The following is a 19,659-nucleotide window of genomic DNA, read 5'->3' as shown; positions in this document are numbered from 1 at the left end:
TAAACTTTTTAAAGTTACGAGCCAAGTTGGCTTGAATTGAATTTGAATCGTCCGGCTGCAGAAACGATCCGACAAGATTGGTCGGGTTTCGGCCGAGAAATTTGGGAAGTTTTGTGTGTGTTTTGGCTTTGAAACATAGCCTTTTTATTTATTTTTTTCAAAGTTTCTTTATAATTTGCTTCTTTTTTTTTTAAATGTTAAGGTTTTTGTCACTTTTTTGAGCTGGCCCTTATCAAATTACAAAAGACTGCGATTTTATTAAATAAGTACAATAGGTATAAATAAGATATTAAGAATATAAATATATAAAAAAGTATATATCTCCCCCCTTGTTAAAAAGAAACTAACTTGTGAGTACATTTTAAATGAGCTACTTTTTACTTGAGTAGATTTTTATACCGGTAACTTAATTTGTACCTAAGTAAAAGTTCATCTAAGTAATAGTACTTTTACATAAGTATACCTTTTTTGTACTCTTTCTAACGCTCAGTACTTCTTATTGTGAAACAATTGATTTTGTCATGCTGAGATTTGAACTGCGCATGCGCAGTGAGCCTTGCCGGCCGGACGGTTGTTTGAGGAAGTTTGTTTCGTTTCTTTCTACCTGTTGCTGCGAAGGATTCCTTAATGTGAGCGTATCTACGGTAACAGGTGAGTGTTGGACCGTCTCGTGCTGCTTCATACCTTGTTATAAACCTTGTCAAACATCATGAAGCGTCTTAATATTTAGAAATGACATTTAACCGTCTGTTTCCCGCGTGTGTCGCAGGTGAATGAGTCGGCGCAGGTGCGTTCACTGTCCTACAGTCTGTGTGTTGTTATCGTTAGCCATAGGTGTATATAGCCTATCTATGATTGTTAGCTAATTGATGTTAAACTGCACCGTGTGACGTTATATAGTTTTTAAATTCTGTCTCCAGTTCGGTCAGTTCACCGCTGTTGTCTTTCCCTTTTAAAATATAGGCCTACTGTTTTAAAAAGTCGCTAATTAGCATTAATTATCATAAACTGTACACAGCACAGTGAAGAAATACTCGGTTCCTTCATTGAAAGTGTAAAGTACAAGTACTCATGATGCAGAAACTTTTACTCAAGTACTGGGCTTTGAGGCACTTATTAAGCCTTCTTTCCAGTTTCTGTTGGTTAAATGTAGTGTCTTCAAAATGCGTGTAGCCTATTTTACAAATCTTAGTAATAGATTGTGTGCTATTTATCTTCCATAACATGTCTTCTTTCAGACTAGTGGAAAGAAAACATTTATTGTGCTACACTTTTGTGTCTGTAGATTTCTCCTAAATTCACCAAAAGTTGCTGTTAGATCGCCTAATGCCTACTTTGCATATTTGAAAAAGACATTTACAAACACTTGAAATGCTAAAAAAAGGTTTCCTTTTTGTGTCCTTTCTCACCTCTTGTTTCCTCTACTCTTGTTTCCTCTGTGTGTGTGTGTGTGTGTGTGTGTGTGTGTGTGTGTGTGTGTGTACTTTTTACAGTGTAATGGAGTAAAAAGTAGGATATTTCTCTCTGAAATGTAGCGAAGTAGAAAGTGACATGAAAAGAAAAGACTCAAGTAAAGTACAAGTACCTCAACATTTGGACTGAAGTACAGTACTGGAGTAAATGTACTTAGTTACATTCCACTGCTGGACTGAACTCTAGCGGTATTAATTTCACTTTTCATCCCCCTGACTGTCACTAATCTCCGTTTGTGAAGCCAACAGATGATTGATTGATTGATTGATTGATTTATTAATTCGCGTTTTTTTCTTGATAAAAAGACTTTGAAACTCCGAAATGAGCTCAACATCAGATCTGGAGCAGCTGGCAGAAATAGGTGAGTTAAATAAGTCATAATCATGATAAAAATGTATTTTCTATATACAGGTATATTTGGTGCAGCATGAAAATATTATAACTGACTCGTACACTACATGAAAAATCATTATATTAAGGGTTTAATTTAAATGATGGCCTGTTTCCAGTGTGACATGTTTTTCTATTTTTGACTGGAGTTGGTTGGCAACCCAGTGTTCCAGATTAGATTAGATTCAATGTTGTCATTGTGCAGAGTACAAGTACAAAGACAACGAAATGCAGTTTGCGTCCAACCAGAAGTGCAAAAAAAGCAGAAAAGTGCAACGTGATATACAGGACAAGAAATATAGTGCAGTGTAGACAGTAGTATACAGTTGGTTAACAGAATGTGGTTTAGAGTAATATAAATTATTACTAGTTAATGAAACCGATAACCGATATTATTAAGTCAGACTCAGTGGTGAGTGAAAACCGGAGCAGAGGGACAGACACAGAGCTGTAGCCGAGCCAATGTAGACCACTTTTTAATTAACTAACTTTATCGGTTATCGGGCAAATAAAACGCTGGTACAGATCATCTGCAAACTGACAGAAAATGGCCCGATGATCGGTCTATCCCTATAGTTGGCAACCCGATGTTCCATATCGTTTTATGTCTATGGTCCCATATTTGCGATGTCTTTGACCTAAGGAAGCCATTTCTGTATATTGACGGATTGTGGAGCTTTCCATCTACAAGCTATTAATCGTTCAGCATCTGTGAGACCAGCTGACAGTGTTAAGTCACAGCCAGTCTATATCTTTGAGCTTCCATTTCCGGGATTCACAGAGCCAAAGGATGGTAGCCCCACCGAGGGGACAATAGCTTTTAGGGCTGGGCGATATGGAGAAAATCAAATATCACGATATTTTTGACCAAATTCCTCGATATCGATACCGCAACGATATTGTGTTGACTGTTGGAGCTTTCACAAAATATTTACACAGTGAGATTTTAGATCAATAATCATCAGTAATGTGGATATAATGTCTAAGTGGGTAAAGGTGAATAATAGAACAGTTACAACAGTCTGGGAAGTTCAGAAAAGTACATCACTTTACTGTAATGCAACCTTTAAAACCACGAAAAGACAACAGTTATGCCATATTACGATATCCAAAATCTAAGACGATATCTAGTCTCATATCACGATATCGATATAATATCCATATATTGCCCAGCTCTAATAGATTCATAGTTATCATTATAGTTATTGTTCAGAATCAGAATCAGAAAGGGCTTTATTGCCAAGTACGTTTTTTACACATACAAGGAATTTGTCGTGGTGTTGTTGGTGCATGTCACACATTCTCTAAATATAAGAAGGATAAAAAGAATTTAAACAATATAAGTATACGGTAAACATATACACACAGTATGTATTAATAAAGATAAAAATAGAATGTAAAATAAAATAATAATTAAGTTACAGAGTTCAGAGCCAGAGGTGGGGTGTGGAGAGAGTTCTTGGTGTTTACGGCCCTTTAGTCATTATATCCACATTATTGGTGATTATCAAAACTCTCTGTGTTAATATTTTGTGAAAGCACCAATGGGGTGGTGATGGCACAGTGGATATGACACATGCCTTTGGTGTGGGAGACCCAGGTTTGATTCCCACTGTGATACATCAACCAATGTGTTCCTGAGCAAGGCACTTAACCCCTAGTTGCTCCAGAGGCGTGCAACCTCTGACATATATAGCAATTGTAAGTCGCTTTAGAAAAAAGCGTCAGCTAAATGACATGTAATGTAGACAACCCTACAATATCGACATGGATGTATTTGGTCAAAAATATCGTGATGTTTCATTTTCAATATATCGCCCAGCACTACCTTGGACAGTCCCGCGCCATATTAAAAAAAAGTACCCAATGAATTCTGATTGCATAATGTGCAGTTTGGAGCTAGTAGTGCTTTCATTTTATGCAGTATATGGGGGGGGGGTGGAATAAGTTCTGTGTAGGGCTGCTCCCTCTTAGTCGATTAGTCGACTAATCGGTCGTTTTGGTCTTAGTCAACTTAGATTTCTTTACTCCATTAGTCATGTCTGATGCTGTTTTCGTGCTGAATGACTTATTTCCAAGAAACGTACGAGCTCATCTCTGGTAAACACAATAATTAAAGTGGTGCTTTTAGCATGACTCTTTGTGGAGAGACTCAGATTTACAGATCTGTCGATTAAATCAACTAATCGATGAGTCGATACAATTGAACGAGTGTTGGTCGACTAAGAATTTCTTCAATCGAGCACAGCCCTAGTTCTGTGTATGACATTAAAATGAATTTTTGTACATGGGGACTTTCTTACATGTTCACCCCAAAGACAATATAGATTAGACTTTGAACTGAAGAGTTTCTGCTGTTTCACAGTATCTCAGTTTATATTCTCTCCTCTTTCACTTTGAATGAAGTTTCAGTGCGGAGAGTTTTTCTCCCCCTGCTGCGTCTCTGAACTAAATCGGGCCTTTTGTCAGGTCAGTCTGAGCAGATCATTTCCTCTCTGTTATCAGCGTGTTTATAAAAAACTCCCCTCAGCGCTGCAGAATAAACACCCACAGCAGAGAGCGGATCAGCATGGCTGCTCTCCACCCCGGCCTCTGGCTAATCTGTGTTTACAGGAACAGTTAGAGCGAGCAGATAAGGTCATCGTTTAGAAAATGGTAGGTGGTGTAGAAGGGGATTTGTCTCCTTTCCTCCAGAGTCATATATTTATTTACAGACACAAGGTCCAGATAGAAAAGTACACATAACATATTACAAGAGGGGTACAAACAAACATAAATACTAGTGCTGTCAGTTAAATGCGTTATTAACGGCGTCACTTTTTTTAACTGCAAGATTAACGTTCTTTTCGGCCTAGCAAACTTTGTAGTTTTTTTTCACATGCTGTGCACTAGTAATGGTGCGTTCTTTTAGTCTTGTAATCACGACTAGTAGCACGAGTGTGACGTGACATCTGTGTCAAAAAAACAAATAACCGTGGGTAGGCTACTGCTCTGCTTTCTGCTCAAGACTAATTTCAAGCCAATTTCAGCTGCACAAGCTACAAAATAACTAATGAGGCGGTATTTAACTCCTAATAAGACTGTAGAGACATGCCTATAGGTAGCAGTATACAGCGCTATGTTTAACTCCTAATAAGACTGTAGAGACATGCCTATAGGTAGCAGTATACAGCGCTATGTTTAACTCCTAATAAGACTGTAGAGACATGTCTATAGGTAGCAGTATACAGCGCCTATGTTTAACTCCTAATAAGACTGTAGAGACATGTCTATAGGTAGCAGTATACAGCGCCATGTTTAACTCCTAATAAGACTGTAGAGACATGCCTATAGGTAGCAGTATACAGCTCGCTATGTTTAACTCCTAATAAGACTGTAGAGACATGCCTATAGGTAGCAGTATACAGCGCCATGTTTAACTCCTAATAAGACTGTAGAGACATGCCTATAGGTAGCAGTATACAGCGCTATGTTTAACTCCTAATAAGACTGTAGAGACATGTCTATAGGTAGCAGTATACAGGCTATGTTTAACTCCTAATAAGACTGTAGAGACATGCCTATAGGTAGCAGTATACAGAGCTATGTTTAACTCCTAATAAGACTGTAGTGACATGCCTATAGGTAGCAGTATACAGTTCTATGTTTAACTCCTAATAAGACTGTAGAGACATGCCTATAGGTAGCAGTATACAGTTCTATGTTTAACTTCTAATAAGACTGTAGAGACATGCCTATAGGTAGCAGTATACAGCGCTATGTTTAACTCCTAATAAGACTGTAGTGACATGCCTATAGGTAGCAGTATATTAGGTTTTATGTATAACTCTAATAAGACTGTAGTGAGAAGCCTATAGGTACCCCGGTAGTATACGGACAAGCTTAATAAACGACTCTATAAGACTGTAGAGACATGCCTATAGGTAGCAGTATACAGCACTATGTTTAACTCCTAATAAGACTGTAGTGACATGCCTATAGGTAGCAGTATACAGCGCTATGTTTAACTCCTAATAAGACTGTAGAGACATGCCTATAGGTAGCAGTATACAGCGCTATGTTTAACTCCTAATAAGACTGTAGAGACATGCCTATAGGTAGCAGTAAACAGCGCTATGTTTAACTCCTAATAAGACTGTAGAGACATGTCTATAGGTAGCAGTATACAGCGCCATGTGTACGACTTCTTCATTTGGTTACAACGACAAAAGTGCTTAAAATTGTAGAAAACCACGATGTTTACTACGTGTGATGACGTAGCCATCTTTGAAAGTGAGCTCGGGGTCCTCTGAGTTCAGACGACTTGACGAGTCGTATATATATATACGACCTCAGGGGCGTTCTTTTTGCAACTTCGGTTCGTAACTCCGGAAAACAACTCGTAGATCGACTTCGGTGGACAAAAAGAACGCACCATAACGTTAGAAAAACTACAACACCACACCGGATCTAGCTAAACCGGAAACACAACAACACGCACACCACACACGCTTGTTTGGGCTCGCGAGCCGGCCAAAGAGTAGCAGGCTAACGGTACGTTTTGAGTGGATGGCGAGCGCGAGACGGCGAAATGGATGCCAATAAGATTCTGAATGGAAAGTTTACTTTTAAAAAGTTGCCAAATGGTTCCATTGACGAGACCAAAGTGATCTGTGTGTTTTGTCGTTGTAAACTGAGCTATCATCCACTTTTCCATGTTGATAAGAGCATTAAAATGAGAAAAAAGGGACATTTAGAATAGATAAAAATGTGCGATTAATTGCGAGTTAACTATGACATCAATGCGATTAAATATTTTAATCGTTTGACAGCACTAATAAATACATACAGACATACTGACTACCACATATTACATAAAGGGAACATGCAAAACATACATACATACATACATACAAATAGCTATGCACAATAATTAAAACCGGTACAGATGCGTGTTCCAGTGTTTCCAGAGTTGGGAGGTATATCTGGTATCATAATGTTTATCAGTAGTCTCTAGGGCCGGGACAATGTGCTTTTTGTCCCGATTCGATTCTTTCACGATACATGGGCGCCGATTTGATTTGTAATGCGTATTTAATTTATTGCGATCCTAAAAGTAGTGTGATTTAATAATATAGAGCAGTGGTTCTCAAACTGTTTTCAATAATGTTTCTCCTTTTGAATTATGTTTTTAAGCCAAGTGCAAGTAAGGCAACAATAGGTAACCCTAATAGTAACAAACACTTAGAAAATAGAAGACAACTTAGAAAAAAAAACACTGTAGAAAGAAGGAGGGAGTTAAGGCTGATATTTTACCAAAACTACTCGCCCCTTGTAGTCTCTTGTATATGCTGTACATATTAGACATACTTCCTAAGACATTTGTTCTTCATTCTGGCGTCTAAAACTTTCTGAATGTGATAAACTGAAGCCAAATTTCACCACAAAATGTTGTTTTTTGATGCGGATTCTTTTCCCTTTTGACTGTTCCAGAATTAGAGAAGGAGGAAGAGGAGGATGAGGAGGATCAGACATGTGTCACAGACGCTCCATCACTTCCTCCCGGCAGCACGCTCGGCCCTGACTCTTCTCACCCGTATTATGACGTGGCTCGACACGGCATCATCCAGGTCTCCGGTCAGTATTTGAACATTTAAACACTGTACTCTACAGACACAGAGACTTGCTGGTGAAGATAGTGGAGCGTTTAGCAGCTAATAAAGAGACAGGTATTCCCCTCGGGGGTCGTTGGAGACCTGGGGTTGATACACAGACTTTCTTCAGCCCTGACAAAACGTAGCAACAGATGTCGCTGGCAACATGTTTTGTTTTTTTTACACTGAAACGGGGGTGCATTGAACACTCTGGCTGTGTCTCATTCTGCATACTTCAGTATCGTCAGTACTCTGCTAATGTGCACTGACCACTTACTGCCCTAGTGCCCACTTTGGATGGTTAGTATTAGTGATGCACCGAAATGAAAATTCTTGGCCGAAACCGAAAACCGAAAAAAGAGGAAACCAAGACCGAAAACCGAAACACCGAAAGAAATTAAGCCAATTATTAGTACCATTGCATTTATGGCTATGACTGTGTACTAACTTTACTGAAATCAAGGCATTGCAATTGTATAAATTAATATTAAAGTTTAATTAAAAAAATATCTAGCAGAAATATGGCTACAATCTGATAGTCACATACAGTATACAGTAGCCTAAGAACAGAATAGCTTACCTATTGTTATTATTATTATTATTATTATTATTATTATTAATTGAGGCACTTTCTTGCAGGATTTCACTGAACATATCAGACAACGAGGGTGCATGCCCCTCATCTGGTGCAGCGAGACAAGTCTTTGTTTCTGCGCTCTGATCTCCTGCGCTGGGCGCTGCTCCGTCTCCGTCTCCACGCGGGTTCTCCGTCTCCATGGCGACCTGGATCATTTCTCGTGCGCCCTGCTTTATTTCCGCATCCAAGTAATGGTCTTTATAACGCGGATCAAGTACAGTCGCGATGAAGTGCAGAGGATCCGAACAGATCTCACTGAAACGTGTGCTGACAGACTCTAAGAGCACTTTTCATTGTTTTCACTCCGTGGTCCGTCTCAACCTCGTTGCCTAGGAGACGCTTTGCAGGTGGAACGGATCGGGTACTGACACACGTGCAGGTCGCGTTTTCTGTTTGCGTCATCACAACATTTTCGGCCGTATTGTTTCGGTGATAAAGGTATTTCGGCCGAAAACCGAAAATGACCTTTTGGGCCATTTTCGGCCGAAAATTTTCGGTGGCCGAATATTTGGTGCATCCCTAGTTAGTATTGTCCCAAAAGGAACACTTAGGCTACTGTATGTTATAACACTTACCGGAAATGACGAGTGTAACGAACGCAATACATGGCAGCAGCAGATTGGACGAAAGCGTCACGTGGGTCTGGCTGCTCCCGAAATTCAAAACCGACCATAAGTGGCAGCTTGTTCGGAATACGATCTCATATTTTATGATTTAGTTCACCGAAACGTGGTTCTGAAAACATTTTAAGCGAGAAACAGGCCATACAGTCTGTTTTTTGTTTTTTTTTATCGACAAAGGTCAGTTTAAAAGATTTTCGTCCGATTTTGAGAGGCGGCGAGCCGAGCTGACCGCTCCTCATTTGCATAAAGTAGCCTGGATTCAACTTGCCGACGTCCCTGGTCCCTCCCCCTTCCACTTTTAGTCAAGATGGCGCCCGTTTAGTGTGAGTAGGGTCCATCGTTCCACACTGAACTTTTTGACCGTTTTTAGGGGGTTATCCCTGTATTTTCAGTGCACTGACCTTTTGCGTTATCTACACTATATACTTAAAACTATTTGAAGTGTGCAAGTAGGCGGTTTGCCCATGTTGTGTGTGATTGGGTATCACCTGTGACACACCCACCAATTAAGAGAAAAGCGAACTCAAAGCCCTGTAAACTTGGATGAAGATTTGCCATAAAATCCACTTTTCCATGTTGATAAGAGCATTAAAATGAGAAAAAAATAATGGGACAAAAAGAAATCAAGGGACATTTAAAATAGACACAAATTTGCGATTAATTGCGAGTTAACTATGACATTAATGCAGTTCAATATTTTAATCGTTTGACAGCACTAGTTAAAATGGATTTTTTTTTTTAAATTGGTATCCAAAGAAGTATCGTTACTCCCAGCATTGGTGTCTGTATCTGTTTGACCGTTCTACCCAGCCGTACTAATCAGCACGTCGAACCTAGAAACCTCTAAAACTCGTGTGTTTCCTCTGCAGGTGACGACCGGTACGGCAGGAAGTTGATCATCTTCAGCAGCTGCTGTTTGCCGCCTTCGCACCAGCTGAACCACCGCCGCCTGCTAGAGTACGTCCACCGTAAAGCTCTATTCACTTATTTTTTTGTAACAAATTCCTGTAAATGTCCCGTCTCCTTCCTCTGTCTTTGTGTTGGCGTTCTAACCTCCGGCTGATTTGTGAGGACTCTGGTTAACTGCTCCTCAGATCTCTGCAGGGTAAATCCAGACAGCTAGCTAGACTGTCTGTCTGTCTGTCTAACAGCTAGCTAGACTATCTGTCTGTCTGTCTAACAGCTAGCTAGACTATCTGTCCAATCTGAGTTTTCTGTTCAACTACTTTTGAACGTACACATGTTCCACCAAAACAAGGTCCTTCTACGGCTGCATGATAGGAGGAAACTATACGATACGCGATAACGTTGTTGAATATCGCGATAACAATATTACTTTGCGATAAATTAACAGATATTAAAATTTACTCAGTTCTGCCTTCCTGTTGCTTTTGGTATTTGTGTAAAATACTAGCCTAGAAATCTAGACGCACCCTAGCAGCAGCAAAATTATTTTGCAGCCAGGGGGGTCTAGGCACTCTCCGTTGACTTGCGAGCTGGAAAAACCAAACTTTGGTCAGGCCAATCACATCGTGTATAGAGTCAGTGGGCGGGGCTTATGGCTGCTGCTGCTGGTGGTGAACAGTGGTCTTCTGGAAGACTTGGAGTTCAGCTTTTCTTTGAGAAAAGAACAAAGAACGGCACTGAAGTCATTCTTAAAAAAGGGAAGATGTGTTCAGAGTTTAAAGTTGAATCTATCAACTAGCTCCGCTACCTTCTTCGTTGCTCTGATTGGTTGGAGCGCTATCCTATTACGTGCAGAGAGAATTTGAAAGACAACCGTTTATCCTGCCCCCTCGGATTGAGCCCTGCCAATGGGGAGTTCCCAGACCTCAACATCTAGATGTGGGTCTGGCTTGTCAGGCTAGTAAAATACAACAAATTACTAACAATCTTTTATTGAACAAATTTGAACATTGAATTGACAATAACAGGCACCACTAAAAATGAACGACAGTTACACTTTAAAGTGCAGTTGTCTTCTGAAATTTTCTTTCAACTAACATAAACAAATCTCGTAGTGTCTATTGCGATAGGTCGCAACCTTTCGCGATGTGTATATATTGCGCCAGTTGATATCCCGATGACGATAAAACGATATATTGTGCAGCCCTAGTTCCTTCCCGAGGCTATTTTGCAGCAGCACCGTGGCTCCATCCGGAGCTTAGCGCCTCCAAAGATGATTGTGATTGGTTTAAAGACATGCAGAGCGTTTTTTTTTCCTCCCATCCAGGAATGCTGTGTGGACTAGCCAGACCCTCCTCCGCAGCGCTGTGGAGGAAGGTCTGGCAATGTGAGACTATTCAGTTGTTAGTTGACGCTTGATTTTCCCTCTGCAGGTATCTGAAGTTCACGTTGGACCAGTATGTGGAGATGGACTACATACTTGTTTACTTCCATTACGGTCTGAGGAGCAGCAACAAGCCGTCTCTGAAATGGTTACGAGAAGCGTACGGCGAGTTCGACAGGAAGTACGTTCAGTCCAGACACGGCAGTTGTGGCGAGAAGGGATACGGCTACGGCCGGAAGCTACGCAAAATTACACAATATATAATCTAAAATAATTCTTAATACTTTCACCCAGTTGGAAACAAAGGAACACATACACACTCTGCTCTTGCTCTAGCATCACCATTTATTTACAAAAAGATGGATGGATAGATATAGATGGATGGATAGATAGATAGGTAGGTTAGGTAGGTGAATGGATGGATGGATGGATAGATAGATAGATAGATAGATAGATAGATAGATTTATCCCCACAGAGAAATTTGAAAATCCATCAGCTCACACACAAAATCACATTTACATACACAACATAGTTTCCTATAATAAATAAATACAATGCAAATTGAATTCATAAAGGTGTGTGTGTGTGTGTGTGTGTGTGTGTGTGTGTGTGTGTGTGTGTGTGTGTGTGTGTGTGTGTGTGTGTGTGTGTGTGTGTGTGTGTGTGTGTGTGTGTGTGTGTGTGTCCTACAGATACAAGAAGAACCTGAAAACTCTGTACGTCGTTCATCCGACAAACTTCATCAGAATCGTGTGGAACATTTTCAAACCTCTGATCAGGTAAAAACTCGTCCGATCTCGCCAGCTTGGAAGTCAAACTGTCTTCAGTCTCGTTAAAGTTTCTTCTCCTTCAGTCACAAGTTTGGAAAGAAGCTGACGTACGTGAACTACCTGAGTGAGCTCGGGGAACACCTGAACTACGAGCAGCTCATCATCCCCCCCGATGTTCTCAGGTAACAAACCTGCCACAGATCATGCAACATCACTCAGAGTTAAGATTCACAATGACAAGTTTATTGTCATATGCATATTAGTACAAAGTACCACAGCAATGAAATACATTGGGCCTTGGCACTCTCTCAGCCCCAGTCAATAATAACAATTTTAAAAACATAATAGCATTTAAAAAAAAAATATATATATATCTCTATCTATCTATCTATCTATATATCTATCTATCTATCTATCTATCTATCTATCTATCCAAACACAATATACATAAGTTCAGACCACAGCCCTCCTTCCTGTTGTGCTGTCGTTCAATAACATTACTTGGGGGTAAAAACTATCCCTAAAATGTCTCGTACGCGTTGGGATGCTCTGCAAACGTCTCCCTAGTCAAGTTATTAATGTTACTGTCTGTGTCTCGGGCTAACTCCCACTGGAGCAGAATTGTGGCATATGTCGATGTAGGTCAGGGAGGTCAAACTCAACTTCCCAGAGGGCCACACTGGAAAAAGAGAATCACACAAAGAGCCAGACATGTAGAGTTTATTGACATGCTTTTATTTAAGAGAATAAGTCAAATATCTGTGACTGTATTATTGCATGTCTCATATGGTCTTCTCACTTACAGTTTGGTCGACCATAAAGCCCCAAAAAAATCTGAAAAAAAGTTTCTTAGCAATCATAGAAAAGAAATGCCAAAAAAGGAAGGGGAGCATAGAAAAAAGCGCCCCAAAAAAAGTCTGAAAAGGTTGAAAAAAAGCATCTGCAAAAGTGACAAAAACTTAAGCGGGCCAAAATGTATTGAGAACCTAAATTGATGTGCCTCGAGTTTGACACACATGATGTAGATTGACGTAAAAGTCGCATCAAATCCTTGAAACCCGAACTTTTCTTGAAATCTTGGAGCCCTTTTTTGGATTATTTCAAGGCGACAAATTCTGGATAAAACCCTTTTTTCTTTTCTCTCTCTGATTTATTTAGTTGTTTATATGTATTTGCATATGTTACTGTGATTATATGTTCATTTGTATGTATTTATTATGCTTGTATAATTTTTTTTTAGCTTTTTGTTTCCCCCTTCATTTCATTACGCAACATTCTGATACTTGTACTGTGCTTGAGAAGTTTTTCTTAATAAAAAAAAAAAACAAAGTCGCATCAAATCCTCCTCGGTTGTTCACAATGCGGCCGCATTGAAAAAAAATCAGACCTGGTTCTGATTCAGGACCACATATGGAAGTGGTCTAAATCTGATTTGAGTGTTCACACTACTTCTGAAGAAGTCTGACCTGGTCAAAATCAGATTTGGGCCACTTTTGCCTGCAGTCTGAACGTAGCCTTAGTGAATTTACTAGAGCTGCTCCCTCTTAGTGGATTAGTGGACTAATCGGTCGTTTTGGTCTTAGTCAACTTAGATTTCTTTAGTCCATTAGTCATGTCTGATGCTGTTTTCATGCTGAATGACTTATTTCCAAGAAACGTACGAGCTCATCTCTGGTAAACACAAGAATTAAAGTGGTGCTTTTAGCACGACTCTTTGCAGAGAAACTCAGATTTACAGATCTGTCGATTAAATCAACTAATCGATTAGTCGATACGACTGAATGAGTGTTAGTCGACTAAGAATTTAAATCATCAAAACAGTTTGTGCCGTCTCTTTCAGACACGATGAAAAGCTACGAGCCGCTCAGAAAGGCGAGCCCCCTCCCTCGGTGAAGACCCCTCCAGCTCGACCGCCCCTGCCCACGCAGCAGTTCGGAGTCAGTCTGCAGTAGTGAGTGACTTAAATAAACCACACGTCATTTAAACAGTCTGTGCTTCTTTCAGTCGATCAATTAAACCTGTTTTTTTTTTTTTTTGACAGCATTCGAGAGAAGAACAGGGAGGCGATGATCCCGCCTGTCATCACGCAGACTGTGACTTATCTGAAGGAGAAAGGTGAGTGATGATGACCTAATAATGATAAGCAGACCCAAAGGGAATATGCAGGTTTTTTTCCTTAAAGTGCCCATATTATGAAAAAAACACTTTTTCTGGTGATTTGGGGTGTTATTTTGTGTCTCTGGTGCTTCCACACACATACAAACTTTGAAATAAATCCATCCATGCTGTTCTGAGTGAGATACGGTTTCTGAATGTGTCCTGCCTTCAGTCTCCTGGTGAGCTGGTCAAAATCGGCCTCGGACTGTGACGTCACAGTCCGAAATGAGCTGGCTAACCACAACCGTTAGCTTCGTAAGCGTTAACCGTTGCGCACGCGCTAGATGTCGCATACGTCGTGTTCTCAATAGCAAAGCACTGCTACAACACACACAAGTTCACCATAATCTACAAAAGAACTACTATACGTAGCCCTCATTTAGAAGTCTCCCAGCTGATCCTGCCTTGTAACTGACTGAAGTTGTAGAAACAGGCTTTCTTTTACTGTCTCTAGAGTTAGCTAGCTGACATGATCTACATCTGAGCTACTGAGCATGTGCGAGTGCAATCAAAGATAGTACAGAAGAAGAAGATGAAAAGAGGTCTCACTCTGTAGCTAAAACAGAGACCAGGTGAAAAGAGGATCTGCAGCAATGTGCAGTACAACAACAATATGGTGTTTTTTGAAAATTAAACCATGTAAACCTATTCTGGTACAACCTTAAAATACAGTTATGAACCTGAAAATGAGCATAATATGGGCGCTTTAAGTTTTCAGCGGTGATCCAGAAAGAAAATCTGGGGAATTTAGCTGGCTGTGTTTCTGCTTGAAGGGGAGTTTAAAATCTGCAGAAAATTCAGTGTTTACAGATGTTATTATGTTAATCTGCTTGTCTTTGTTTTATATCCCATTTTTGGGGTTTTGAAATGTTTGAAAAAGATCACTTTTGACTCTGAGAAACTGTGATGGTCACTTCTTAAAAGTTTCTGTTATTTTATAAACCAAACCAATGAACCGAGAAGATTATCAGTTGAATAATCGATGATGATTAATCATTAGTTGAATCAAGCTTGAGGACCACAATGGAAATAAGTCTTGGACTTTATTGTGTTTTTATCCTCGATTGTATTTGATGTCCTTTTATCATGTGTAAGGCACTCTCTTACAATTAAATAAATCAAATCAAATCAGCTAACGCCACACCAAATACCATTCTCAAATTGTAACATTTTATGGTTTTAACCGAATATTCTCTGGTCCAGCTCAGCTAAAGACAAAGAATCTGCAGCGTGTGTTATCGTGTCGATCACTACCGAGCCTGTTTGTAACCGGTAGGCCTCGGACAACCTGATCTTCACCTGTTTAACTGACTTTACCAAATAGGATGCAACTGTCCAGCTTTTATTACATTATTGAAGTCACGGGTCATTTGAAAACGTTAGCTGGAACTTGAATGTGATTTCCGGCATTTTGTGGACTAAATTGTTAATAAAACATAAAGCGTGATTGATGGTTTGATTGCAGGTATTATTCAGATGAACATCCTGTTTCACCTGCAGTTACAAACACTTTTAACACTGTGTGACTTTGGGCTTTCTCAGAAAGGTGACACCCAATCGCCCACTCTGTAGATGTTGTGTTAAGATGTGTCTGTGTGTCTGTTTGAGGTCTGATGACCGAGGGCATCTTCAGACGTTCGGCTCGAGTTCAGCTCATCAAGGACGTTCAGAAACTCTATAACCTGGGTGAGTGGGGTCTCCCTTTCTGAGTGGCAGGGGCCTTTTTATCTCTCTGTAACAGGAAGAGAAGATCAATATACAGGTATGTGTGTGCTGCAGATAGCATTGACTTCATTAGACTTCATTCTCACTCTGGAGTAGGGCTGGGTACTGTATTCAATCCTTTTTAGGCATTGCCATCTTAGTATCGAAAAATGCCTCGTCATTCAACAGCCAACTTCACTACCTACGGAGTAAATCTCATCAGCGTCATTGAGCCAATCAGCACGCAGCATGCTTTTTACCAAGATCTAATAATGTTGGTTATTGGCTGTCAAACATTACACGTTACACAGAGACGGAGCTGAAATGTAAATAAATATATTTGTGCCTTTTTAATGTGTAATGTTATTTCTTTTTGTTAAAATTGATTTTATAAAATTGGTATCAAAAAATATTTCAAGAACAGCTGAGGCTGGCGTTAAACTCTCTGGCGATTTCCAAGGCTCGAGTGATGGGCGGCGCCTCAGTTAGATTTTCCATCGCATATCCACAAACCCTCCAGTCAATCTCACAGAAGCCGCCGGTTTGGGGACCACAGTTTACTGTTGGCGTTTTTTAGACGGTCTTTTTGGTCATTCTGTGACACCATGTCTCTTGGCTGCTTTGCAGGCTAACTTAAAGGTCCCATGGCATGAAAATGTCACTTTATGAGGTTTTTTAACATTAATATGCGTTCCCCCAGCCTGCCTATGGTCCCCAATTGGCTTGAAATGGTGATAGGTGTAAACCGAGCCCTGGGTATCCTGCTCTGCCTTTGAGAAAATGAAAGCTCAGATGGACCAATCAGGAATCTTCTCCTTATGAGGTCATAACAAGCAAGATTACCTCCCCTTTCTCTGCTTTGCCCGCCCAGAGAATTTGCCCCCCCCCCATGAGAGAGAGACATCATGGCTTTCAAACGAGCAAAGTGGCAGTTGGTCAAGGCCACACCCCCACCCTACACCTTGCCCCCTCTCTCCTCCTCAATAGCTACAGGCACAGAAATGGCACATACTAAGGAAAGCTCATTGTGGGACTGGCTCTAGTGGCTGTAATACTGCACCAAGGCTGAATTTCGGGAAAGAGTCTTCAGATACAGTATTAGGGGACCACTAAGGTCTATATAAAAGCATCCAAAAAAGCACCATGTCATGGGACCTTTAAAATAAGTTAATTAGTAAAGTAAAAATACTTTTATTTGGCCATCTTTGAGCCCCTCTTCTTGAATAGCCTATATTAGGCCCATAACTGACTGCTAAAAGAATTAAACGTACAGTGGCAGGTCTAGAGGGGAGCCAGGGGTGGCACCTCCAATCCATTGGGCTAGAGTGCTGACAAATTAGATTTCCATTGGTTCAGAGTAGTGTCACTTGGCTGTCTGTTCTGTTAATCACTGCCTTTCCATTTGGTAAATGGATATAACCTCTCAAACTATGAGGGTGTTGCATGGTTGTTACTGTTTTACTTTTTAACTATCTGCCTGGGGACAATAGATGAAAATTAGCTATGGTGCTAACTCTAGCATATTTACATTGTGTACTTGTACTGATGTCCATTAATATGCACTGTCCCTATCTAAATAAACAATTAAATAGATATATACTTTAAACGCACATTGTACGGCAACTGTGTACTTTGTTGAAATTTTGAGGCTAGTTTAGAAGTAGAAACATATTGAACTCACTGTAGAGCACACAAGAAATAAATTGTGTATTGCACTTTATTTCTGTTCTGTTTCCTATTATCTGAAAACTGTGTACAGCAAGGTTTAATTTGTTGAAGTTGGTGTTTGGTGTTTTAAGCCCCCAACATGTGCCTTCCAGGCAGCGCTGCCTGAAGGGCACTAAGGTTAGGCAATGGTTTGGGTTAGCTGCCTTGAAGTCGATGGTCACAGCGCTGCCTCGAAGTCAATCTTGGGGGCTTAAAACACCTTCGATCATTGAAGTTTGAGGTAATAAAGTGTGGTGTTTTAAGCCCCCAACATCGTCTTCCAGGCAGCGCTGCCTGGAAGGCACTAGGATTAGGCAAGGGTTAGGGTTAGCTGCCTTGAAGTCGCCGTTGGGGGATTAAAACACCATTAAGCGTTGAAGTTTTAGGCAATAAAGTCAATAAAGTGTCTTTGTATTATTTGTATTCAGGTAAACCAGTAAACTTTGAGGAGTTTGGAGACGTCCACGTTCCTGCTGTGATCCTGAAGACGTTTCTCCGAGAGCTGCCTGAACCTCTGCTCACATTCAGAGTCTACAACCAGGTCCAGGACTTCCTCAGTGAGTACAAGCACTTTCACATAAAACACATTTTATTTGATTGATTTCCAAGCCCAGAAAACCCACCTGTCTCTGTGGCACAGAAGATGTCTGAACTCTGTTTCCTGTCTGTCAGATGTGGAGAGCAGTCTGAGGATCACCAGGTGTAAACAGGTGGTTGAAAGTCTTCCCGAACATAACTTCATCGTAGCAAAGTACCTGCTGAGTTTCCTCCACGTGGTAAGTCTGATTTACAGTATCTCACAAAAGTCAGTCCACCCCTATGTTAAATTCCCATAGAGGCAGGCAGATGTTTATTTTTAAAGGCCAGTTATTTCATGGATCCAGGATACTATGCATCCTGATAAAGTTCCCTTGGCCCCCCCACATCATCACATACCCTTCACCATACCCCCACATCATCACATACCCTTCACCATACTTAGAGATTGGCATGGGCAGAGAAAGGGGAGGTGACCTTGCTCCTTATGACCTCATAAGGAGAAGATTCCTGATTGGCCCATCTGAGCTTTCATTTTCTCAAAGGCAGAGCAGGATACCCAGGGCTCGGTTTACACCTATCACCATTTCTAGCCACTGGGGGACCATAGGCAGGCTGGGGGAACTCATATTAATGTTAAAAAACCTCATAAAGTGACATTTTCATGCCATGGGACCTTTTTAATTAATTAAATGCTGTGTTTTCGCCCCTTCAGGTGTCTCAGCAGAGCATCGTGAACAAGATGAGTGCGTCTAACCTGGCCTGCGTGTTCGGGGTGAACCTGGTTTGGCCTCGGCACGGCTCCATCTCTCTGAGCGCTCTGACGCCCATCAACATCTTCACCGACATCCTCATCGAACATTTCCACACCGTGTTCGGCTCCCGCTGCCCACCTGCGCAGGTTACGCCCTAGAGCCTGCAGATCAACGCTACGCCCGGCTCCACATGGCACTCATCTTCAGGAAACTTCTTTTTTCTCTCCATTTTTCCGCTGGTCTATCGGACTGTACGACACTGTGGCCCAAAATGAAATACCTCGACAACTACAGACATGAAATTAGTGACTATTTATTGTCTCCAGGGGATGATTCCTTATGGACGCTGGACGTTTCCTCTGATGCTGCCCATCTGAACATGTCTACACACGAAAAAACAAATCTAGAAGTCGAATTCTGTCGCTGCCATCTGGACATTTCTACAGAAAAAAACAATACAAATCTAGGATTCTGATTTTCACGAAACTGACAAACATTCCTGCCCCCCAGAGGATGAACCTTCATGTTGTACGCCCTGTTTTTGGCAGTTTTCCTCTAGCGCCACTCAACTTTACACCCAAGATATTTGCGCTTGTGACACTACAATGATATCTACAGCAACAGTTTACTTCACACACTGTTTGGCCTTCTACATACTTGTTACCTGAACTTTTTGTTATATCGATGTATTTGTATGTTTTGTACCAAGAGCTTACTGTACCTGGTGATCACTTTGTGTTATAAACGTATCCAAGGACTACTGAGGGTCATCGAGTTCTTCTTTTATTCATCCAAAGACTAATTCAAACATTTTCCGACATACTATTCTATGACTTTTTCTTACTTTTTTCAAAATATTTTACTATGACTTTTTTTTCACTTTTTTCGACATACTCTACTATGACTTTTTTTAAACTTTGTTGACATACTATACTATGACCTTTAATGTCATAGTATAGTATGTTAAAAAAAGTCATAGTAT

At 40.6% G+C, this 19,659-nt stretch overlaps 1 protein-coding gene across 1 annotated transcript; it reads left to right on the top strand.

The window, feature by feature from the left end:
• The first annotated feature begins 539 nt into the window (after nt 1-539).
• Nucleotides 540-19,437, top strand: LOC120553693 (rho GTPase-activating protein 8-like). The gene is made up of 13 exons (XM_039792381.1): nt 540-651; nt 1,779-1,834; nt 7,336-7,479; nt 9,626-9,713; nt 11,096-11,227; nt 11,740-11,826; nt 11,901-11,999; nt 13,658-13,768; nt 13,859-13,932; nt 15,583-15,660; nt 17,814-17,942; nt 18,058-18,161; nt 18,638-19,437. Exons 2-13 carry the CDS (start codon nt 1,795-1,797, stop codon nt 18,833-18,835), a joined length of 1,284 nt encoding a protein of 427 aa, XP_039648315.1. The 5' UTR covers nt 540-651; nt 1,779-1,794; the 3' UTR covers nt 18,836-19,437.
• Nucleotides 19,438-19,659: the final 222 nt, after the last annotated feature.

Source organism: Perca fluviatilis, chromosome 23 (assembly GCF_010015445.1).
Source record: "Perca fluviatilis chromosome 23, GENO_Pfluv_1.0, whole genome shotgun sequence".
Taxonomy (NCBI): Eukaryota; Metazoa; Chordata; class Actinopteri; order Perciformes; family Percidae; genus Perca; species Perca fluviatilis.
Note: the sequence above shows the minus strand (reverse complement) of the source record. Positions and strands in the feature narration are given on the sequence as shown.